This window comes from Cavia porcellus, unplaced genomic scaffold (genome assembly GCF_034190915.1).
Source record: "Cavia porcellus strain 051 isolate PalLab524CR breed Dunkin Hartley unplaced genomic scaffold, mCavPor4.1 scaffold_25, whole genome shotgun sequence".
In the NCBI taxonomy this organism is placed as follows: domain Eukaryota; kingdom Metazoa; phylum Chordata; class Mammalia; order Rodentia; family Caviidae; genus Cavia; species Cavia porcellus.
The window spans coordinates 21,010,445-21,034,835 of NW_026947508.1; the positions used below are offsets into that span (position 1 = coordinate 21,010,445).

At 50.8% G+C, this 24,391-nt stretch overlaps 1 protein-coding gene across 3 annotated transcripts; it reads right to left on the bottom strand.

Moving 5' to 3' along the window:
* Positions 1 to 1,621: 1,621 nt before the first annotated feature.
* On the bottom strand, positions 1,622 to 23,051 carry Fgr (FGR proto-oncogene, Src family tyrosine kinase). Of its 3 annotated transcripts, none has more exons than XM_013154126.3 (13): positions 22,958 to 23,051; positions 14,208 to 14,270; positions 12,593 to 12,825; positions 11,991 to 12,093; positions 10,379 to 10,477; positions 6,072 to 6,175; positions 5,702 to 5,851; positions 4,646 to 4,801; positions 4,375 to 4,554; positions 3,888 to 3,964; positions 3,516 to 3,669; positions 2,500 to 2,631; positions 1,622 to 2,402 (listed from the first exon to the last, which is right to left on the bottom strand). In XM_013154126.3, exons 3-13 carry the CDS (start codon positions 12,810 to 12,812, stop codon positions 2,194 to 2,196), a joined length of 1,584 nt encoding a protein of 527 aa, XP_013009580.1. In that variant the 5' UTR covers positions 12,813 to 12,825; positions 14,208 to 14,270; positions 22,958 to 23,051; the 3' UTR covers positions 1,622 to 2,193. The 3 variants fall into 3 exon arrangements, with proteins under 3 accessions (XP_013009580.1, XP_013009581.1, XP_003471151.1); XM_013154127.2 differs by lacking the exon at positions 22,958 to 23,051 and adding an exon at positions 22,493 to 22,690 and having other exon boundaries at positions 12,593 to 12,822; XM_003471103.4 differs by lacking the exon at positions 22,958 to 23,051 and adding an exon at positions 22,493 to 22,690.
* Between the last annotated feature and the right edge of the window lie 1,340 nt (positions 23,052 to 24,391).

The following is a 24,391-nucleotide window of genomic DNA, read 5'->3' on the forward strand; positions in this document are numbered from 1 at the left end:
TTTCAGTGGGTTCTGGGAGGGTGAAATGGCTCAAACGCTTTGTAAATAGCAGTGACAATAAGAGCTAACATGTACTGAGCATTTTATTGCTACTTCACAGATGAGCACATTGAGGCTTGGAGAGATTAATAACTAACAAAAATCTCACAGCCAGTGTATAGTAAAAATGGTATCCACACCAAGCACTATAAGAGCTGTGCTCTTTTCTACGAACTCCATGGCAGGTCTCTAAAGTATCCCACAGGCTCTTGTAAGTTTGCTTGATCAGAAACCATGGCTCCTGGGAAGCTTTGGCTCCTGAGAATTTGCAGGGCCAAGGCTCCCATCCTACAGTAACCAATCTGAGCAGCTCCTTGCAGTCTCCGTCTTTTGCTCCCATTTTAACAGCCTCCAGCACAAGGCTGGGCACAGGGAACCCTCAGCCTGTACTAACTGCCTTATTGCCTTTTCCAAAGACCTCTCAATCTGAGAGGATTCCCAGGGAATCTTTCTGCCAATACTTTCTGCCACTACTACAAAGATGAGGAACACAACACACACACATACGCGTGCGCGTGCATGTGCACACCACACATGCATGGTCACACACACACACACAGGTGCACGTGCGTATGCATGCTCACACATTTATACAGTAGATACACTCTCTTCTCAAAGCCTGGAGGGAATGAGGTTGAGTGGGGAGACGGTGGGCTCTGGCGTAAAGCCTGCTATGTTATGCACAGCACTGTTGCATCATATAACCCCTGAGCCTCAGTATTATTCCTCCCCAGCCCAACCGAACTCCTCCAAGGCAGGGACAGATCTTGTTCATGTCTGTGTTCTCAGCCTCCTGCTTAGCAAAGGGCCCACCGCACAATCGATGCGGAGGAACCATTTGCGGATGGCAACACTGATTCTGAGCTGCCAGGTTTCTTCTCTCTTCACTCCTCTTACAAGTCCCAGGGTCAACAAACACTTCCTGACAGAGGCGGGAATCCTTATTCTCTGCTCCCCTTGTTTCCACATGGAGGCATATGAGTTCCGGTTTCTTAAAGGAGGGTGGGAAATTACAGGTTGTTTAGAATACCTGACTGCAGCAAGTAGGAACCCCTGGTCATTGTAACAAAACCGCTTCCAGGCTGCTCCAGAAGCTCCCTGGGGGCAGAACTCCCTTAATGAGGTCCACTAAGCTTGACAAATCTACTCCCCTTCCTCCCTCCTCCTGTGTCCTCTTTTGGGGAACCTTATAGCTGCAGAGCCAGCTGTGATCTCTTCTGCCTCTGCTGAGGGAGCCCAAAGGTTGTCCCAACATGCCTGTGATGACTGGCAAATCTGCTGAAATCAGGTGAAGAATCAGCAAATCCATTGTGCACAGACTGAAAGCCACATCAGCAATGAAGGGGACATTTTGATTTATCTCTGCTTGCCTGTCTTTGGGCCCATCTTTCAAACCATCCTAAATTCACATGGAAACAGCCAGTAGGACTTTGGAGTGTCATCCTAAAACTCCATATTTTCTGTGTCCTGTGCTTAGTAGGCATTAGGCACTCTCTTACCTTTCTCTACTGTTCCCAATAACCAGACTTATCCTATTCACCTCCCACCAACCACCATCCCTCCCAAAGGAAGATTCAGGGAATTTTTCTGGTTCAAGGATTTATATTGTTATTTTCCTTATTTACATAATCAATAAACACACACACACACCACTATTCAGGAAGGTGCTGCACCCAAACCTGGGCCCCGACCACAGCTTCCAGCTAGCGGGAAAGGAGTCCAGCAAAGACTGCCCATCTTTGTAACTTACAGACACAGAGAACTGAAAGTCAGAGGTAAGTTCTTGTGTCCTGGACCACAGTAGGATGCCAGGAGGGCAGGAATGCAGCGAGATAGGTGAAGGAAGGCTATACAGTTTCATAAATAACTAGACATGGTATAAGCATTTGGGGGAAGCAGGGAGAAAGAGGCTAGAGGGATGGAGGGCCTGAGGCGAGAAGAGGAGAAGCGAGCCATGCTTAGGGGCAGAGTGGATGAGAGAGGCCCTATAAGCTTCCATTTCCTCCATGTGTAAAATGAGTGGGTTGCCCTAGCTGGGCTCAGAGAACTCAGTCTTCTCTGACATGTTCTATACCTGGGGACTTTGGTATCAGAGTCCTGGGGACTGGCAAAGGCTGGTGGGCACCCCCGAGAGGTGGCTGATGGCTGTTTGAGCTATGTGTCTTCCCCAGGCTGGTACTGTGGCTCTGAGGAGGTAAAGTAGTCTTCCAGGAAGGACTGCAGAAACTCAAAGGTGGGTCTTTCCTCTGGGTCCAGCCGCCAGGTCTGTTCCATGGCCTCATACAGGGATGCTGGACAGCCTGGCGGACATGGCATGTGGTAGCCACGTTCCACCTGTTCCAGCACTTCCCGGTTAATCATGCCTAAGGGATCAGGCTCCATCAGTCAGGGGACTGGCCCCTCACAAAGGGTACCCCAGAAAAATCCTTCCCCATGACCACTCCCCAGCCCTGCACACACCTGGGTACGGGACTCGGCCTTTGGTGATGATTTCAGTGAGCAGGATTCCAAAAGACCACACATCAGACTTGATGGTGAATCTGCCAAAGAGAGCGGCCTCTGGGGCTGTCCACTTGATGGGGAACTTGGTCCCTGAAGAGGTAAGGAGAAAGAAGGGAAAGTTAGTGGTGATGTGGTCGGTCCCTGGGAACCGCTGCATTGAAAGAATGGGGATTTAAGGATTGTGGAACTTGAGGCTCCTGGGCAGAGGTCTTTCGATACAACAGAAAAGACCTAGTGTACAGTTACCACTTGTTATATGTCTGATTTTTTTCTTTTGAAGCCTAAGGATTGGGCCACAAGCTTTGTATATGGTAGGCAAATGCTGTACCACTGAACTATATCCTTGGCCTCAGGCTCTGTTTTAGGTGCTATAACTCACTGAATCCCCACAAAATCAACCTGATGTAGACACTTTTAGACCTTTCATCTTACAGGTGAGGAAAAGCAAGCACCAAGTAAGGTAACATGCTTGGCTTACAAAACAAGTGGCTAGGAGTGATACAAGGAATCTGGCTACAGCATCCATACTATTCTGCCCTATGACCTCTAAGAATTATAGCAGAGTCAGACACAGTGATGCAGGCTTGTAATCCCAGCACTAGGAAGGTGAAGCAGGAGGACAGCAAAGTTTGAGTCTTGCCTGGGCAACTTACAACTTATCTTGAAACAAAAAATAAAAAGGCTGGAGCTGTGGCTCAGTGGTAGAATGTCCCCTCTTTGATCCCCAGGACTGCAAAAGTTTTAAAAAAGGAATCATACCAATAGCTGACACATAGTAGGTGCTTAATAAATACCTGTTGATATACTGAGTATCTTCATTTTACAGATTAGAAAAAGCAGCTTACCAAGGACAGCAAGTGGCAGAGCTGGGATGTGAACTTGGAATTGTCTCTTACACACATCAGTCTGGGGTCCAGGATGAGTAAGAGTGGGAAAGGAATCAAGCTCTGAGGAGGCGAGGTGAAGCCAGGTACCTTGCTGAGGGTTGTACTCATCATCCGTGATGAGGCGGGCCAGTCCGAAGTCAGCGACCTTGCACACCAGCTGCTCCCCCACCAGGATGTTGGCAGCCCTCAGGTCTCGGTGGATGTAATTCATGCGCTCCATGTAGGCCATGCCCGAAGCTACCTGCGGGGGGCCAAGGTGTGGAGAGCTGGGAGCTCACAGCACCACAGCCTGTGGGGATGCCGAAACTCACACACAGGCAGTACCCTGTATCAGGTGTCACAGCGGGTACAGGGGGAGGGACCGCACACCCGGGACAGGTTAGGTGATTCAAGCAGAGAGATTCTAGGAAGGATAACAGGAAGGAGGCCTGGGAGATAAAGGTTGCTGGTCCAATTTACCTGGGATGCCATGTCCACCAACTGGGGCAGCCTCAATTCCTGGCCCTCCCGGTTCTTAAGGAACTCCAGCAAGCTACCTGAGGAGAGGAAATCAGAAAATCAGCAAGATCCTACTGCCTGCTCCTGCCCCCTCCCCCGACTCAGGATCCCGCCAGATTGCCCCAATTCCTCACAATCTGGCCCATGCTCCGCCTTGGACGCCGACTCTGCCCACATCTCCTCACCCTCTGGATGCGTCCCACTTGAGATTCTGCTCCAGATCCCAGATTCTGCCTTGGTTTGCCCAAACCCAGCAGAGCGGCTAATTATCCGCCACACCGCCGGAGGCCCCGCCCCGACCCCTAACCAGGCCCCGCCCACACCGCGATCCAGTTCTTTTGCGCATCCTAGCGCTTTGTGAAGACTGCACCTAGTGTGTCTTCCACTCAACTAAACTTTGCTCGTAGCTCCACCCACCCACAGCTCACTCCCTGGCTCCGCTCCTCACCGTGGCACATGAATTCGGTCACGATGTAAATGGGCTCCTCCGACACCACTGCGTACAGCTGCACCAGCTTGTCGTGACGCAGCAGCTTCATGATCTGCGCCTCCTCCAGGAAGGCCGTTGGGGACATGGTGCCCGGTTTCAGGGTTTTCACTGCCACCTTCGTGGTGCCATTCCAGGTGCCTGCCAGGCAGTCGCCTTTCGTCAAAACCTGCTTCCCACCAGCCCAGTCCCTTGCCCCAGGGCTCCCCCCAACATCCTGGCACCTCCGTACCCAGCCACACATCCCCGAAGCAGCCAGTGCCCAGCCGGCGCTCCAAAGCGATGGAACTGCGGCTGATCTCCCAGGCATCCTTGGCCAGGCCCAGTGTCTGCGGCTTCATGGTGGTGCAGGCAGCGGTGAGCAGGTAGCACAGCCCATCATTCACCTCTGAGCGGTGGGCCGAGGGAGAAAGGTCACAGGTGGGTTAGGATACCCACACGCTCCTCATCCCAACAAGCCCAGGCCAGGCCTCAGGTCAGGTATAAGTTACTAGGCTCCAGGTGAAGTTACTGGCCAGCAGTAGGGAACATGCTGGTGCCCAGGAAAGGAGGTGGCACCCTGAAGGAGAGATGATTCCTACACATACTGTGGCCTTCTGATAAGAGGTGGCCTCTGGCTGGGTCTTTAAAGATAAGGCAGGATCCCAACAGGTGGAAATGGACCTGGGATTGCAGGCAATGTTGTAGATCTGAGGCCTACTGCATTTCATGGACTCTGTCCTTGGTTTAACCAATCAAGATGGAAGCCCGGTCATAGACTCTTACTTCTTCTTAATCCCTGCTTCATCAAGTTAGGTTCATGCTGCTCCTACTTAGCTTCAGAACGGCTACTTCTGTCTTTCTCAACTGCCATTGATTTAATCTGGCCACCATCATCTCAGCTGAACAATGGCCACTACCCCTTAATGGATCCCTCACTCATCCTTGCCGCCTGACATTCAAACTCCATGTAGCATCTGGAGTTCCTCACCAATGTGCCTCCATCAGCACCCTCCGGTGGTGGCCTCCCTGTCCTGGCCTTTTAGTGGAGCTTTCCAGATAGCTGCTACTCAACTTTCCAGATTCTGGTCAACTTTCTACTCACACGCTAGGGGGCGCTACTTGGCTGTGGGCTGCTTCCCGCCTCAGTTTCCTCTGGACTCTACAGAGCATGATCCAGGTTTGGGAACCTTCCTACTTGGTTCTGGCACCACCATTTTGGGGAACCTTTCCCTTCTTTGGGCCTCAGCCTCCCCAGTGGGGATCAACACATCAGTGAGTACACTCAGGGATCTGAAGCCTGCCTCACCCATGTAGTGCTGCACCAGCTCCTGCACCGAATCGAATTGGGCCCGTGTGGTGATGTAGAAGCCACCCGTGTCCAGCTTACGGATCTTGTAATGCTTTACATGATCGCCTCTTGTCTGGTCCCAATCACGGATGGACAGGGAGTAGGCACCTGTGGGGAAGAGTTGCTTTGAGTCCACTGTCCCCCTCTCTCATTGTGGTAGCTGGAAGAGACCCCTCTCACAAGCTGGAAGCTCTGAAGTCTGAAGGTCACATCTTTGGAATCCAGAACCAGACTGAGTTCTGTCCCTTCAGTTGATTCCAGTTTTGACCCTACTCAGTCAACCCCCTACCAACCTTAAGCCCACCCAGATGGCTGGGCCTGCCCCCACCTTTGGTGGTCTCACTCTCCCGGATGAGGAAGGCACCCTGGGGGTTGCCTGGTGAGAGCAGCTGCCTCTCTGCATCCTTCCTCCCGATCTTTCCAAAGTACCACCTGTTGGGAAGGGCAGGCAAGAATCAGGTACTCTTTCTTCAGTCCCCAACTCAGCCTCCTGGGCAGTCTCCTCACAAGCCAAGACTCAGTTTCCTCACCTGTAAAAACAGGCCCAAATACCTGCTTCACTGTCTGGGCTCCAGGAGCACAGAAAAGGGAGGGGGTTGCCTGGCATATAGTAGGTGCCCAGTAAAGGTTAGCTCTCAGTGCTTTGAGTATCTCAAAACAGCTGGAAGGCCACTAGTGACCTTGTCAGGGTGCCACAGGTCTCTTAGTCCATCTTACTAGAGTCTGCCATGGATTTGTTTTGCAGATAAGGGACTTGAGGTTCAAAGAGGGAAAGTGACCTGCCCAGGAGTTCTGTCTGAAATGCACCCCTAGAATCCTCTGTCACCCACTTTAGGTCTTTTTTTTTTTCTTTTTCCTTTTTTATCAGTACTGGGGATCAAACTCACGACTGCCTGCTTGCAAGGCAGGCACTTATGCCACTGAGCTAAATCCCCAGCCCCTCACTTTAGGTCTTTATCCACCACCCCAGGCCATCACTCTGCCCCTACACTACCCCTGGCCAATTTTTGTTCCTTCCCTGGGTACTAGAACAACATCTCTCTTGCTTCTGTTCCCCTTTCTGACTGCTTCTGCTTAGCTGAGTATTACTTTGTCTTCTCTCTTAAATCGAGGATGTTGTCCTAAGTCTCAAATTTAACCTTGGGCTTTTTTTTCATTTTCCTTTCTCCTGGGGATTCTTTCTGGGATTGAATTATAGCTCTGTATGAACTATGCAAGTACATGGGGTGGTCAAAAAATATGGTGACTGTTTAATTTTTTAAAAATGTTACAGTAAAAGACACAGTGCCAAGAACAAGGAGATGTGTATTCAAATCAAGAAGAAGTAGTTGGATGGGGATTAATGGCAATGTGTCTCTACTGTAATAAAAGTTTTAATTTAGCCATTCACTACATTTTTTAATCACCCTGATACAAGGGGAGGGTTGAAGCGATCACAGGTGCCATAGAAGACTCAGATGTCACCCGATCACTAAACTGGCCTGCGATTAGCAAGTGCTCACTTAAAGGGAGCATAGTTTTGAAATCCAGGGCTGCAGAAGTCTCAGGGGACTGTGGGATGGCAAGTCCACACCTGAGTACTAGGCACAATGTGGGAAACAGAAGAAAACATTGGCAAATGGTGTACGGAGGAGGAGGAAGGAGAAACTGTCGAAGGGCTGTCTAGACAGGACACAGTCCCAAGGTTTTTCAAATCTTTGCCTCCACCCACACTCATGACATTAGCTTCTTCCTTAATAATCAATGTAATAAAAGCAATAAGACAGGCTCTGCTTTATACAACATGCATTCATTTAATTCTCAGGTCAGTGCGGAGAGCTAGGTACTATTATTAACACCCATTAGACAGATGAGGAAATTGAGCTATCTAGTGGTTAAGTGACTTGCCTGAGGCTACAGTGAGATGCCAGAATAGGAACCTGAGCTGTCTGAGCTGTTTACCACAACACTGCCCCGAGCACCTCTCAGACATCCTGACCCTGCACCCGAGGAGCGGACACAACATGAACCCCCAAACCTCCAGCCCTTCCGCCATCACCTTCTTTTCCTTTGTGCCTCCTGCCATTTTCCCAGACTTAAGGCCACCTGTGCCCTGGGCCCACTTTCCTCTGGTCAGGGAAACCCCTGCCCCAGCACATGAGCAGATCCCACAAATGCACATTTCATCCCTTCCTTAAGGCAAGTGTCCTAAGTCCTTTCTTGCTGCCACCACTGTGCTCTGTCTTCTCACCTTGGCTGCACTTGAAATGGTGCCTCACACTTGGGGCTCCACTTCTTCACCTCCCACGCCCTCCCAGGCTCTGCTCTCTGGCCTCTGCCCCTACTCCACAGAGTGAGCTCGCTCGTTCGCATCAAGATCACCCCCATCGCCGAATCCAGTGGCAGCCCCTGCCTGACACTTCCGCTCCTGTTTTCTGAAACTTCTCACCATCTTGGCTCTTTGGTGTTGCCCTGGCCTTGTTTCTTTCATTTACCCAGCGCTCCTTTTCCTTCAAGGCAGATTTCCTCAATCTAGGGCCATAGGGCCAATCCCTTTCTCCAGCCCTGGGGCTGGGGATTTAGCTCAGCGGCATAAGCGCCTGCCTTGCAAGCAGGCAGTCGTGAGTTTGATCCCTGGTACTGATAAAAATGAAAAAGCCAAAAAAAAAAAAAAGAAAAGAAAATGAGCCCTTCCCCAGCTAATTCAGCAGCGTGGCTGCAGATGGGAAGCAGGGGCACTGGGCATAGTCCGAGCACCTTCCATATTGGGTACAATCTAATCTAATTGCAGGCAGCCTCCTCCACCGAGGGGTTCCTCTCAATCTAGCAAGTCCCCCTCCCAGAGTCTGTGTACCTCCCTCTTCCCCAGCTGTCCTCCATTTTAGCAGCTGGTACCATCCCCAGTCAGCTCAAGACTTCAAGTCATCCTTGATTCTTTCCACTGCAAATTGACACCAGCTCCTGGAGATTCCCAGTGCACAAAATCCTTTCCACTTTTTGTTTCCTCATAAGCATATAGCACAAATGAGGATAGATTATTTTTTCTGAGGTCCTGGGGATCAAACCCAGGACCCCGTGCATGCTAAGCAAGGGCTCTACCACTTGGCTGTATCCCCAATCCTAAGGATAGATCATAAAAGATTTTGATGAGCCTCAATCTCCTTATATGTAAAAAAAAAGGACACTAATAATGTCAATGATGTCAATGATGGTATATTGAGAGTTAATGAATTAAAATAGGTAAAGTATCTGTTACAGTGTCTCAAAGGTACCCTGTAAATGGTAATTCTCTACCTTTTTCTTTGGTGCTCTGCTATGATCTGCACCCCCAACCCTTCCTTAGTTTTGTAATAGAATTCATTTTTTTGTTGTTTTTTGAGACAGGGTCTCGCTATGCAGTTCAGGCTGGCCTTGAGTTCACTTTGTAGCCCAGATTGGTCTCAAACTTGCAACGATCCTCCTGCCTCAGCCTCTTGAGTGCTGAGATTGCAGCCGTGAGTCACCATACCCAGCATGTAATAGAATTAATTTTAAATAATGTTTCTTTACAATTATTTAACCTTGTGTATACCATAAGGCGTGGTCACGGAATACGGCAAATATTTAAATTTTAAAAATATATTACAGTGAAAGATTCATTGCCATTAATCTCCCTCAAAATACTCTTCACATCAAACACACTTATCCCATTGTTCTTGCCACTTGCTGAAGCATTTTTGGAAGTCCTCTGTCCTGAGCGTCTTTAGTTATGCTGTTATGACTGGCCTCCGTGTCCTGAATCCATTCAAAATGTTTGTCTTTCATGGTCATTTTGACTCTGGGGAAGAGCCAAAAGTCACATGGTGCCAGATCCAGTGAATAAGATGGATGAGTGCACACCATAGTATTTTTCTTTGACAAAAATTGCTGTAAATGTTTCGAATCAATTCAGGACATAGAGGCAGTCACAAAAAGACACTCACAAAAGACTTCCCGAACTGCTTCAGAAAGTGGCAAGAAGAATGGGGTGGGTGTGAAGCAGGGTGGTATTTTAAAGGGGATTAATTGCAATGTGTCTTTAACTGACATAAAATTTTATTTAAATGCAGTGTTTGATCTTACCTCATAAGCACATATTTTACTCCTGAGCCACATCCCCAACTTCCACTTTACAGTTTTGTTTTATAGTGCCGAGAGCCTCAGGCATGGCAGGCAAATGTTCTTCTACTGAGCTACACCTCCAGACCCAACTTTACAGTTTTTTAAAGTTCTTCCATTGTTGCTGTCACTGGGAGGTGAGGTGTCCAACGCCTAGCAAATGCAGCCAGAAAATCTGGGTTCATACCCTCCTCTGCCACTTACAACCATCTGAACTTAGGCGAGATATTTCCTTTCTCTGTGTCTCAGCTTCCTCATTTGCGAAACAGCACAATAATAGTTTCTAACTCTGTTGACACAGACAAAGCACTTTGTAGAGTGTCTGGAACTTAGCACCTGCTATGTAAATACTATGGATTGCTATTATCATTATTATCTTTGATCCCCACAATTGCCTTTAACAATTTTAGCTGAGGAGGCAGGCTCAGAAGAGAGCAATGACTTGTCTAAGAGATGGCCTCGGAGTCTGGACTCCAAGGTCCTGTCCACAGGGCCGGCCTTGTCCGGCTTCCCACTCACTCTTCAGCTTGGATGGAGTCCACAGGGGCCACGTAGTTGCTGGGAACATAGCCAGTTTGTCCAGAGCTGAGGGACCGAGCTTCCCACCAGTCACCTTCACTGTAGGCACAGAACAGGGGGGTGGTCAGTGGTAGCTCCAGTCCCTGGGACTCTCTGAGGTCGCACAGGGCCACACAGGGCCACACAGAGGATCCAGAGGATCAGTTAGAGACCTAGAGACTGGCCCTGCCAGCCCCTTTACCTTGGGTATTGCCTGCAGGGGGCTTCTGTTTGCTCAGCCCCCAGCCTCTGTGGCTGCCCCAGGAGGGCTTTGCTTTGAAGAAGGAATTAATGTGAGGACATCTGGACCTCCTGGCTGCTTCCTTTTGCTCCTCAGCTGAGCTGGGGTTTAGAGATATAGCAGAGCCTTGACTAGGTCACTTCTTCACTGAAAACCTCTCAAGAACTACATATTTTTTTCTGGATAAAATCCAGACTCCTCAACATGGTTTAAAAAGCTGTGCAGAATCCCCATCCACCTCTCCTCCACCTCTCCTGCTTCTACTCCCTCCATTTTGCAGTTCACATTCCCCTCCTTTGGTGCTGGGGACCAACTCCGGGGCCTTGCATATGCTAGGCAAGTGCTGTACCATTGAGCTACACCCCTAGGTCTGCATCTTCTTCTTTGTGATCCACCTAGACTGAATCACTTGGTGGATTCTAGAAGGCATTATTTATTCTCATTCTCTTGTCACTTTTTTCACATCTCTTCCTTTTTGTCCACTCATTTTTCTGTCTCAGATTAAAAACCACCTTCTCCAGGAAACCTTTGATCGCCATGTTTGCTGTTCTTTCTCTACCCATAATTCCTCACGTCCTTTTCCCCCACATAATGGCAATTCTCTAGGGTACTTTTCTCTCTCTCTCTCTCTCTTTTTTTTTTTTTTTTTTTTTTTTTGAGACAAGGTCTCACTGTGCAGTTCAGGCTGGCCTTGAATTCACTGTGCAGCCCAGGTGACCTCAAACTCATGGTGATCCTATTGCCTCAGCCTCCTGAGTGCTGGGATTACAGACATGAGCCACCCAGGATATTTTTCTTTTGTTTTGGTGTTTTTTTTTTTTTTTTTTTTTTTTTTTTTTTGGTACTGGGAATGAAACTCATGACCTTGCACTTGCCAGGTAGGCACTGTGCCACGGAGCTATGTCCCCAGTCCCTTTCCTTTGTTTTTGACAGTGCTGGGGATTGAACCCAGGACTCTCTACATGCTAGGTAAATGCTCTACCCCTGAGCTATCTCCCTATCCTCCCTCTGTTTTATTTTTTAAATTTTGAGACAGAATCTCACTAACTTGCCCAGCCTGGCCTTGAATTTTCAAGGAGCTGGCATTACAAGCATGTGCCACCATAGCTGGCTTCGTTTAGTCTTGTTTTATTTTATTTATTTATTTTTTTTGAGGTGCTGGGGATGGGTGCCAGCTAAGCACTCTACCATGGAACTAAACCTCTCATCCTGACTGAGGATTTTTGCCAACTAGGCTGGAGCTTTCTGCAGATAGGGACCAGATGGGACTGTTTTCTGAGTCCTGCTCCTGGCTCAAGACCATGCCCCGGGCTCGGTGGCCTGGTCACTTACGTATTGTTCAGGATGTGGAACTTCTCGCCCTTGGTGAAGGTAAGGTCATCCTCTGTCCGGGCCTCATAGTCATACAGGGCGATGAACAAGGTCACCCCAGTCCCTGCAGAGTCAAGGTTGCTCAGCAGAGTAGGGCACAAAATAGGGCACAAAAGGGTGGCACTCCCAGTCAGGCACTGAGCCTCCCCACTGCTGCAGCACCCTGGTGCCCAAAGACATTTGGAGTCCAGTGGATTTCTGATTTGGGCCTCACAGACTGATCTCCCCACAGGTCCAGGACACACAGCTTCATGCCTTTCTCCCCCTGGGAAGTCCCCAGGTTGCCCACTCTAACTCTTCCCCACCAAGACTTCCCACTTGGGCAGTGGCACCTGAAGAATCCTCTTTACCACTCATCTCTATCATCAGCACCCCCCTTTCAGCATTCAGCATACTGGGGTTCCAGAGTAGGGCTGTGCCCACTCCCTCAGCCTGCCTGAGTTCAAGAAGCAGGCTGTGTCTCCCGTATCAGTCTGGAGGCTTCTGGAGCTGAGTCCAGTTCTCCTCTTCCCCCGTGTCCTCCAGGACCCAGGGGGCACCTGGTTCCAGCCCTCCGGACTCACCTGTGATGCCCCTGATAGTGCCAGCATCGAGGAAGGCGGGGCTGGCGGGCTGAGCGGAGAAGTTGTTGTAGTTGGGGATCTGGGCAAAGGAGGATGCAGGCCAGGACCGAGTGGGGTCAGGGCCGTAGCGGTCTGCAGCCCCATGGCTCCTGAATTTCTCTTCCAGGTCAACATCCTCCTTGGGCCCTGGCTCCAACTTCTTGCAGAACACACAGCCCATGCCAGGCACCCTGCTGTAGAATGGGGACAGGCCTCACTCGGGAGCCCTGCCAGGTGCACCCACCAATGCACAAGTATGTGCACACACACACACGAATGCACACGCATGGATACACATGTGTGTTGGTGTGGGGGGGGTGAGTGTAAAAGTGGTGTGGGTGGACGGGTGAGGGCCTGGAGGGAGGTCTTCCCTAGTGAGGGACAAAGGTGGGCAAGGCCACCCTTTGCTTTATCTCTCAGCTGCCTCTGTTGCATGTTTGTAGAGAGTATGTGTCCTCCTGTCTTGTCTTCTTCTCTGTCTACATCTCTGGGGCTGGCTTTCCTTTCTTCACTTATCTTCTCCTATCTTTTCTTGGGGGGAGGGAGTACCAGGCATCAAACTCATGACCTTGCACTTGCCACCTCTCTTGTCTTGTTCTTCTCCAACTTCTCCTCCCTCTTATTTGTCTTTTCCTTCTTTTTTCTCCTCCTTCACCTCTTTGTCTTCCTTTTAGAGTCTCACTATGTAACCCAGGCTTGCCAAAAATTCCTGGTAATTCTCTTGCCTCAGCCTCCTGAGTTCTGGGATTACAGGTAGGTGCCTGGCTGGCTTTTTTTTTTTGAGACAGGGTATTGTTATGTTACATTGGCCTGGAACTCACAATCCTTCTGCCTCAGTTTCCCAAGGATGTGTGCCACCACACTCAGATTTCTGGGGCTAGTTTTCTACATCAGGATGTCACTATGTTGATTTATATATGTTTTGCTCCCACTGCTTTGATGTGTTGTATTTCTGTGACTCCTTTAGGATTCTTGTGCATGTGAGTCTTCATGCGTCTCTAAGTATGTTTGTTTGTGTGCGTGTGCATGTTCAGTTCTTCATAAATGTATGTGTGCAGGTTGATATAACTTGCTGCATATGTATTTGGTTATGTGTGTACATACCTTTATGAGTGTGCATGTGTGTTTCTGTTAGAGTGTGTCTGTGGACGTCCCTCTGTGCACACAGGTCTATATGAGTAGATGTCTCTGGTCTATGTGGCTATGCCTGTATATGTAGCTCTGTGTGGAAGCATTTGTGCCTGATCTCGGTGAACATGTATGAGTCTGTGCATATGTACATGACCCTCTGTGTGTGCACGCTTCTAAGTGTGTGTGTGTGTGTGTGTGTGCATGTGTGCTCTTGTACACTCTGCCTGCACCTGGAGATTCCCCGCAGAGGGGGATCAAGGCCATTTCCTGTTGTGGGTCCAGCCTCTGGCCTCTCAAGCTGCCTCATTCTGGCTCCCCCATCTGTTACCTAGCAACAGGGCCCTGGCAGGAGGAGGGGGCTGCTAGGCACTGTGGGGCCCAGGAAGGCCACCCCCACTCTGTTTCCTGACCCTGAAAGCCTTAGGACTCCCCAGCCCCCACTCACCCCTCAGGCCCCTACTCCTGTGTCAGCAGGGCTTCAGCATGGTCCTTGGGAGGGGCAGGAGACCTGAGGGTGAGACAGAAGGACATGAAAGATGAAGGCCCTGCCAGTGTTCCTGCCAGCCAGCTGCCTGGCTCCCGCCCTCTTCAGGAAGCCAGAAGGCCTGGGCTCTGCCCCAGCACAACTTCTGCCTTCATTTTCCTTCCTACTGCCCCTGGCACACTCACTCATCTACTCTCTCAAAGGACACGCCACCCACACCAGCTCCCTCATCCTCGCACACACATGTGACACACACTCACACAGCACACAGGCACACAACAGTCCCACCATTTGCTTGGATGAATACGCTTGCCACCACCAGCACAGCTCTGCAGTGAGCCCAAGCTCTGATGCATAATAGTAACACAGGCAAGGTGCTGTGGCACACGCCGGCTGTGGTCCCAGCAATTGTGAGGCTGAGGCAAGAGGATCACTTGGGAGTTCCACACCAGCTTGGGCAATATAGTGAGACCCTGTCCCCCCCCCCCAAAAAAAAAAAATATATATATATATATTTCAGAAGCACAAGTACCTGCTTGGTAAGTGCAAGGTCATGAGTTTTAATTCCTAGTACAAAAAAAAAATGCAAGAGGAGCCCAGTCAAGGGTGATGGTGCACACCTCCAATTCCAATTCTAGTACTTTGGGAGGCTTGGGCAGGAAGATTGCAAATTTGAGTTCCGTCTAGGTAATATAGCGACATAACCAGACCTTGTCTCAAAGTAAAAAATTTAAAAAGGGCTAAGGATGTAGCTTAGTGTAAAGGCCCTGGGGTTCAGTCCTCAGTATCAGAAAGAAAAAAAAATCCGTAGATACGTACGTAAGACTGCCTCTCAATTTAGCATACTTGTATAGTCAGACATGTACAGTTTTGAATTTAGACTCAACTTTATCGACCTGGATTTCTCTCAAGATCTGCTCAGCTCCCTCATTGCTCAGGTCCCAGTTCCTGCCTCCTAAAACCAAATGCTCCCCTGGAACCCCATCTCTGCTCCGAGTCTGGGTGGGCATGCCCTGCAGAGCCTGGGTCTCCTCTGGTGCCAGAATGAAAGTGGACAGCAGCCTCCAGAGCTCCCCTCCATCCCCACACCAGGAAAAGAAAGACCTAGGTCAGAAGCTGGGACCAACAAGGTCTTTGGTACCTCCCCGATTAAGCTGAGCCTTCACTGACATCTGTGTCCACTGAGCAACACAGCAGGCAAGTCATTGAGCAAGGGGTCCCCACCCTCCCCCAGCCAGAAACTCTTGCCATTGCAACACACAGAGAGGAACTTCCTGGGGACGAGACTTGGTTTCCTAAGACGCTGTAGGGTGGGGCCAACCTGATGAATCTGAATTCCCCTAGAGGGTTCTGAAGATCCTAGGGATAGGGCCCTCCAATTGCCTTTTTGGCCCCAGTCCATTTTCCCTTCTCAATATCCTCTTCCTCTTTCTCTAGGTCCTGCCCTTCCTACTTAGACCACTTATCTCTTCTGGGAAGCTTTCCTGGACCCAGCAGGTCCTGTTGCCAGTAAATGGTTCTGTCCTATCAGTGCTCTGACCTATAGCCCAGCCCCACCTACCTCTCACCCATCGATGACCCTGTGTCTCCTGTGATGGACAGGGTGACACCCATGCGGCAAACTGTGAGAGGCCTGCCATGAAATAGCCCCTGTTCACAAGGCCCTCACTGAAGCCTTTGTCCTGGGTAAGGAGCCTTTGTCTCCAGGTAAGGCCGCTGGGTGGGATGTCCCCCAGAATGCTGCAGGTTGATGAGGGGCAAGGCAGGGAGAACAAAGAGGGGATGTCCAGGGCCAAGCTGAAGTTTCAGGAAAGTAAAAGACAGAGTAATACGAAACCAAAGGTTACAGGGTGAGAATGAAGATCTTCTCAGCGGAAGAGGAACACACGCCTCAGACGGTGCATCGAGCTCACACCTAGACCCACGCAGGCCTCAGACATGTTGTCAAGTACACACGTTGGTTCTGCTGCCCACAGCAGAACATTCAGACTCCAAGCTCTTCTGCTGGCTTCCAGACACATCTGCTAGTTCACACACAAAGCTCCAGCCCTCGTCCCTCCATACACACACACACACACACACACACACACACACACACACACACAGAGCAAAGTTTATAGCATGTACTACGTGCCTGCCACTGCATTGAACATTTTACCCACCCACCTCATTTTACCCTCACAACCCTATGATGTTAAGTATTATTATAGATGAAGTAACTGAGGCACAGAGAGGCTGAGAAAGTTGTCCAGGGTCACGTGGGTGTTATCTCCTGCTTTTAACTCTTAGACCTGAGCGCCCAACCATCGCCAGGCATCTCTCCATCGCCTGTCAGACAAAGACAGTTGCAGCCAGTCCCAAAAGCACAAGCAAATGCAGAGCCCCCCGGGGACACACGGATATACATAGCCCTCCCCTTGAGACACAGCTTGGCACAGAGCTCCTCTGAGGAGGACAGGAATTTATGCAACTTTGGGATCCACACATAGGAACAATGTTGCCACCTCCAATAATACCCAAGCACACACTGCCACAATGCATCTGTGTCAGCCCAAGGGGAGCCCCAGATTCTGCATGCCTGGTATGGTTCAGGGTTCCTTTAACAGGGCTGACAGCCAGCAGGCTGTGGCCAGCAGGCAGAGGTGGGCTGATGTCAGGGTTTTATTACCCCAGGCTGGAGAGCACCAAGGCCTCAGCTGGGCCTGGCCTCTGGGACCGGTATGCTGAGGGACTCAGGGGATGTGGAACACTGAATCTGTCATCTGCATGGCCCAAGGCACTGAGGTGCCACACTGCATGTGACCATGCTCCTGTGGTTTCTTCTGAGGAAACAAGACTGGAACGAGACAGCAAAAGAGAGAGGGAGACACACACAGAGGCAGAGACTGACAGACAGACAAACAGACAGAGAAATGCAGAGAAACCTAAGGACCGAGAGACAGAAGAAGACAAAGACAAAGAGAAACAGTGTGGTGTGCTGGTAAACTGACTTTCAGAAAAACAAAATACCAAGCCCTGTTTTGTAACATTTGTTGATTTCTGTAAATAGCTCCACCATGGCTGATTTAAAGCTACCAAAGTGACTTCCTGAAGGACGGGCCAGGAGGGGATGCACGGAATCAGCTCCCCCTAGCCAGTGCCAGCTGGCTTCAGCCCATCATTTCCAGAAAGACAAAGAGACAAATGGAGACAGAAGCCCAAGGGAAAGAGGAAGAGCAACAGAAAGACAGAAACAGAAAAAGGGAAAGGCAGAGAGAAAAAAAGAGCGAGAGGTAGAGAACTAAGCAGACCAAGGGAAAACAAAGGGAAGGTGGTGGCCACAGGCTGGGTCCTCTCTGCTTAGGCATCTGATCCCAACCGCGTGCCTACAATTCTAAGGGGAGTAAGTGGACTTCCTAGAAGTCTGAGTGGCAATAGCTATTAGTAAAACTGTGCTAATTTATTAAACATTTATGCAATGGCTGGCACCGTGCCAAACAATTCCTATGCATGATCTCATTTTGTGACCTTATGAGGTAGGGTTTTTTTTTTTTTCCTTTGCATTGCTTATGATTGAACCCAGGGGCCTGCACATGTTATCCAAGTGTTCTGTCACTAAGCTACATCTCTAGCCCAAAGTAGGTTTTATTTTTAACCCTTCTTTTACAGATACGAATACCTGAGACACAAACATGTTACCCAAGGCACCTGCCCAAAATTACGTTTTGAGTCAAAAAAGCTAAAAAACAATGCCAATCAGTTTGGCTCCTAAAATCACCTTAACCACTCCTCTATTTGGTAGTCCTGGTAAAAGCAATAATACATGCCCCTTTATGAGTGCCCACTGCATTCCAGGCCCTATGCTTTGTGCTCTAAATCCTAGTTATGGCCTGGGAAGAGAAAGTAGTCTTTTTTTTTTGGAAGCACTGAACTGCTTCCAAAGGCTGGCTGCTAACACCAGGAAGAGGGCAACTTAAGAGTGACCAGGAGCATTCTGGGCACTGCAGGGGCTTGACTCAGTTTGTGAATACGTCTCTTTCTCTCCCCCTCTGCTTTAGTTCTGGGGACTGAACTTGCCCTTTGGGCATGCTGTGCACATACTCTATCACTTAGCCACACTCTTAGCTCTGAATATGTCTCTTGAACATCTGGCTGACAGAATTCAGCTCCCAGAGTCCCATTAGGGTCAAAATTAGATTATGGGTGTGTAGCTGGTGTAGCTGAGCTCCAGCTCTGGGCCACAATGTTCCTCCTCTCCAGCAGCTACTCTTGTGCAGCCCTGCCCAGCTTGGTTCGTGTGTGTGTGTGTGTGTGTGTGTGTGTGTCTTTTCGAGACAGGGCTTCACTATGCAGTTCAGACTAGCCTTGAACTCAATTTGTAGCTTAGACTGGCCTCCAACTCACAGCAATCCTCCTGCCTCAGCTTTCTGAGTGCTGGGATTACAGGCATGCACCACCACACCCGGCCTTCCAGCTCAATTCTTCAGGAGTGTTGTGGGTGAGTGCCTTGTCTGCATCTCCTGTGCAAAATAGCTGGGAGGGCTTGATAGGATGAGGTGCTTAGTCGGTATGCAGTGACTGAGTGAGGCTGAGAACCTCATGCCGCACAGTAGCACGGCCCCAGGGACATTTATCAGTCCATCTGCCTCGTGTGTGTGTGTGTGTGTGTGTGTGTGTGTGTGTGTGTGTGTGTGTGAAGGGGTGACTTGCCCATCATCACACAGCTAGGCAGGAGGTTCAATGATAGGACTATTAATTTGGATGCAGAGTTCTGTTCCTGGCATTGTCTGTGCTCTCTGCAGCTGAGGAGGATCATGCTGCATCTGACTGGTAAATGTCAATCTCACTGCTCTTATATGGCAGCTGGCGACCTGGCCGGGCACCTGTCTCACACCCAACCCTACTCCCGGACACAAGAGCCCCAGGCCCACACAGCTTTTCTTTCTTTTTTCTCTTTTCATTTTGTTTAATTTCTTTTCTTCTTTCTTTCTTTTTTGGGGGGAGGTTGCCAGGGATTGAGCCCATGAGCTACATCCCCACCCTTTTAAATTTTATTTTGAAACATGGTGTCCCTAACTTGTTCAGGCTGGTCTTGAACTTGTGATCTTCCTGCTTCTTGAGAAGCTGGAATTACAAGTGTATATCACAGTGCCTGGCCCACCCTTCTTTACTTGATAATCTCACTTCCTAAAGCCATGTCAAGGTTCTGATGTGGACACAGTATGTCCTGCACTGTCTAAACCCTGTCAAACATCTGAGGACCTGGAGACAGATTTAGGCTTAAATTCTACCCCCACTGACAACTAGCTTGAGACACTAGGCAGGACATCTCTCTGAGCTGCAATTTCTTTGCCTATAAAATAGGAATACAAGAGCCAGGTGTGGTGGTGCATACCTGTAACCCCAACACTCTGGGAGGCTGAGGCAGGAGCAAGTTAAAGCCCAGGCCAGGCAGCTCAGTGCTCAGTGAGACTCTTTCAAAATTAGAAAGAAAACAAAAGAAAAGAAAAAGAAAGAAAGAAAATATAAAGAGCTGGAGATGTTGTTCAGTGTGAAGACTCTGGTTCAATCCTCAGTACTGAAGGGAAAAAAAAAAAAAAAGAACACAGATGTCCAGCACATGAAATTGTTCCTGAGCACCGAATTAAAGGCCCAGAAAACACATACAGGCACACAGTAGGTGCTCAGTAAACCTTCGCTTCCCTCCTTTCCCTTTGAGGAAGGCCCTAACGGGGCCTTGAGGGGAGCAGGGGTGCCGGGTTGGCTACAGCAGAGAAGAAAGAGAAGTTCCCAGGCTAGGTAGAGAGCCAGGCCTGCCAGGGAGGCCCGGGGATTTCACCAAAAAGGAACTGGGACTTGAGGCAGAGCAGGAAACCACCATCATACAAGAGTTCCGGCTTCGCCCCCAGAGCTCAGTGTTGGGCAGTGGCTGGCCTGGGTTCTCATATCCTGCCCCCATTCCTCACCCACAGTCCTGTCACTGAGCCTCATGTTCCTCCCTGAGACTGCACCTCTCAGTAGCCCTGTTCTCAGGTTCTTGAAGCCTCAAGATCCACCCCACCCTGGACACCTGGGCTAGGCCAAGCCTTACCGGACTCTGATGGCCCTGGGGAAGCCAAAGGAAGGTGTGTGAGAGCCGGAGCCAGATCCCTCTGTGGCCCACTAGCTCTACCTTCCACGTGGTCCTGAGGGCAACAGTTCGGAGCATCTGAATAAAAAGGTGGTTTTCTAGCCATTGCTGAAAGCTACCTGCTTGCCTCTAAACCAGAGGTCTTTATGTGTACCTGGCCCGGGGTGAGGCTAAGAACATGAATGAACCACAAGGAGCAGAGGGGATAGTCTTCAGTGTTGCAAGAGCTTGAAGATGGGGTGGGGGACATCTTGCTTTCTCCCACCTCAAGTCCCTCCATCCAGTCCACTTGGTGTGGAAAGAGCTTTGGCTACTCTTTGCTTCCCCAGTTCTGGGGGTATTTCTACACAGGCTGCAAAGGTCTAGCCATTTCCTTTACTGCATCAGCCCCAAGAGACTGCAGAGGACACTGGGACACCCACACATACGGTCACAGGCTCCCCTCATTCACTCAAGTCTGAACAGAACTCACAAACACTCTCACACCCTCATTCACAGCTTCACACCCTCGGCCCTCTGGGGAGCAGAAGCTGGCTGGGAGGCCCCAGAAGCCCACCCATTCCTCCTCACCAACCTCTACTGAGGGCCACCTGAGCTTGGGCAATGATGAGCTGGGGACTCAGGCCTCTGCTTTGGGCTAACTCCTTTGCCACATCAAGATGAGAGGCCCGGATTGAGGGCCTGAGCCGCTGACCCCAAAACCTCTACCTTCCCATCTGTGATATGGGAACAAAACATCGCTCTCCCATTTCTGCTGCAATGGAAGGATGCTGAAGGCTCCCAGGTTCCTGAGAGACTACATGCCTCAAGGGTGACCAACCAAGGGTGGCACCATGGCGATCGATGGAGGACACATCTCAATCCTGTTTATCTCCCCAGGAAGGAGCCTCAACAGACATTTCCTTGATAGATGCCAACTTTGCACTGGTCCTTGGAGGCCCTATCAGTGAGATCCAGTCTTCCTGGTCCTCATTCCGCCATGTTTTGAGAAGGTGAAGGACAGATTTGCTGAATTAGTGATAAACCTTAACTCTTTCTGTGAAACTGCTCTCTGTAGTGATTCACATGTTGGGGGGTAATTTCAACGGACCAAAAGAAGCTTCCCTGCAGTCACACAGCAATTTAGGGACCAGTTTTGCTAGGGATCCAGGTCTCTGAGATTGCAGGTCCTCTCCCCCAAAATCCCTGAACTGAATATCACTGTCTCTGCTAACTGGTTCCTTGCCCCGTTGGGTATGGCATCCCCCAGACCCAGAATGGGGGCAAAGGCGGGGACCAAAGTGGGCGGCCAGCACTACTTAGTGACCCAGCAGGGCTGTCCTCTCCGCCCTCACGTTGCCATGGAGACGTCCCCTCCAGGCATTCGCGGTCAAAGGCAGGATTTCCGTCTGGGCAGCCAGCAATTCCCGGATCCCGAGGGGACATTGGACAAGACCTTGCCACCGCAGGCGGACGGGAGGGGGACCCAGGGAGGGCCATCCCTGCTGAGGGCGGGGACTTCCCTAGGAAGCTGGGACCCACGCCTCCAGCCCCTGGAAGGAGTCTCCCGGCGTCGGGAGCTCGCCCACCATTGCAGGGGCTGGGAGGTCTGGGGGGCAGGGGCCGCTGCCTCCTCTACCCTGCTGGCGCCGAGCATCTGCCCATTTGGGATAGGGAGACTCTGCAGACCCCTGGAATTGTGCCCCACCCCTCAAGACCCCCTTTCTGCAAACCCCCACACCTGATGGCCTCAGCACCCCTGCCTACCCCCTCTGCCAAGCCCCTCAGCTTCTCTCCATTTCTCCTCTCAGGTCCCCCCAACCTACTTCTCCCCCAGATCTCTTTGGAGGACCCGACAGTCCTTTCTCTCGACTCTCAAGCCCCTTCTCAATTCTCCCAGTCTCATTCTGGAGTTCCCTCAGTTTCCCCATCAGACCTTTCGGGGTCCTTTTAGACTGCTTGTCCCATGTACTCTCAGCCTTCTTTCCAACTTTAATCAGTCTCACTTGCCAGGTCTCCTCCGTTTTCCTCCCTAGCCCCTCTGGATGGGGTCCCCTGGCTGTAACCTTCCTCGGGTCCCCCTAAGTTCAAGCCTGCTCCCCGGCTGGCCAGGGCGAGTGCCCTCTGCCCTCCCAGCCCCACCTGCCCCGGCACCTACCTGGTCCGAGGGGAGCTCGTTTCTGGCCGAGCTGGGGCGAGTGAATGCGGGCTCCCCGCAGCCACAAGTGCGGACGACGTGGGGAGAACTGGGGTGCTGTCTACCTCTGCCTGCCACCCCCTCAGGGCAGGGAGAAGGAAGCCGCCTCGGACTTCTCTTCTTGCGGTGGCGGCGGCGGGAGAGTTCGCAGTCACGCCCCAGCCCCAAGCCAGCTGCCCGCAGCAGGGAGGGGCCCCCAGATCCCAGGCCCGCCCGCCCCCACTTCCCGCCCTCCCGGGGTTCTGCTCTCCCCACTCCTCTCCTGCGCCCCAGCCCCTTCCCCCAGCCCCTCGAAGGGGCGGGCTCCTCGCCCTAGAAGCACCTGCTCATTTTAGAACAGCCGCAGCGGAGGTGAGGATGGGCTTCCTCTATCACTGTGCAGCCCATCACCCCGCCCCTTGCCAGCTGGGGAAACCGAGGTCTTACCCAGAACAGGCCTGGTCTTACCCAGGTTCTCACAGCCAGCTGTCGCCAGCGCCACCGTGGATCCTCGCCTGCCTTTCCTCAGTGGCTGGGCACTGAGTGGACAGGAATATTTGAGGTGGGGACAGGGGGAGACCCTGACCTTAGGAAACTGCTTTTTGGAGCAATTTGACCTCAGGTCACAGCTACACACCCAACTTTTAGAAAAACTGAGTTTCACCCTTTACCACATCTCAGTGTTTCCTAGTAGGAATCCCTGACCTCTACCTGACCTGGGGTTCCATTTTGGCCCTCCCCTTTACTTCTTTAGCTTTAAACCAAAGACCAGGAAACTCCCTCTTCTAGGGAGGAAGAGGAATGTGTGGGAGGATTGGGTGGTGCAGGGGGGTGTGTGTGTGTTGAGATGCAGTGGGGAGACCGGCAGGTGTATAAACATCAAAGTGGGGGACAGCTGATTGCAGGCAATGACACTGATGGCCTTGGTGGTGGAATCAACAGCTGGGGCACATTCTGTAGGCAGGGGTGTTTCTGTACCTAGGCAGGGGTGTGTAGAGACGTGTGTGGGTATGTGTGTGCACCAGAGTCTCAGGTGTGTCCCAGAGCAACTGTGGTGGGACAGAGTGAAGGGATGCAGATGAGAATGCTACTGTCTGAGGAAAACAAGAGGCAGGATGAGGAGAGGGACAGAAGCAGCAGCAGAGGTGCAGGGACTTTGGAAGGTGGCCTCATCGTGACCTCCGCTGTTGCTGAGCAGCTCTCTGACTGGCCGCTGGTCCACACATTCAATTAACAGACAAACATTTATCATTGCCAGTCAGGTGCCAGCCCTGGGGAGCACAGAGATGAAAGAGACTTGTCCCTGCTCTTGGGGTTCCTCCAATCTATCAGGCTTGCCCAGTCACCCTTCAAGGTTGGATTCACAGGCATCTCCTCAAGAGGCCTTCCTCTATGGCCACCCCACTTCTACCAACCTGGGGTCCCCCTGACTCCCGGGGACAAGCATGAGAAGTGTTTTCTTCAAGGGCAAGGTCTGTTTCTGGCTTTTGTCCATGCTTCCGGTGCCCACCCTGGGCCTGGCATATAATAGCAGGCTCTCTGGGTACAGGAATGTGTGAATCAGCCTCTGTGGCGGCACATGCTTGTAGTTCTGACATTCTGGGAGGCTGAAACAGGATGATTGTCAATGCAAACCCAACCTAGGCAATTTAGAGAGATAGTGCCTAAAAAATAAACTATGGCTCAGGAGGCAAGAATCGAGAATTAACTAGAATGTCTCCCCCCATGTGTGGGCACAGCTTGTGGACGGTGATAGGACTGTGGAGGTTGTCAGCCACTTTGTTTGTGGGTGGGGCCCGGTGGGAAGAAGCAGGTCACCTGAGTGTGACCGAGAAGGGTATGGCTGCCTCCTTGTTCTCCCTGCTTCTGGCTATCATAAAA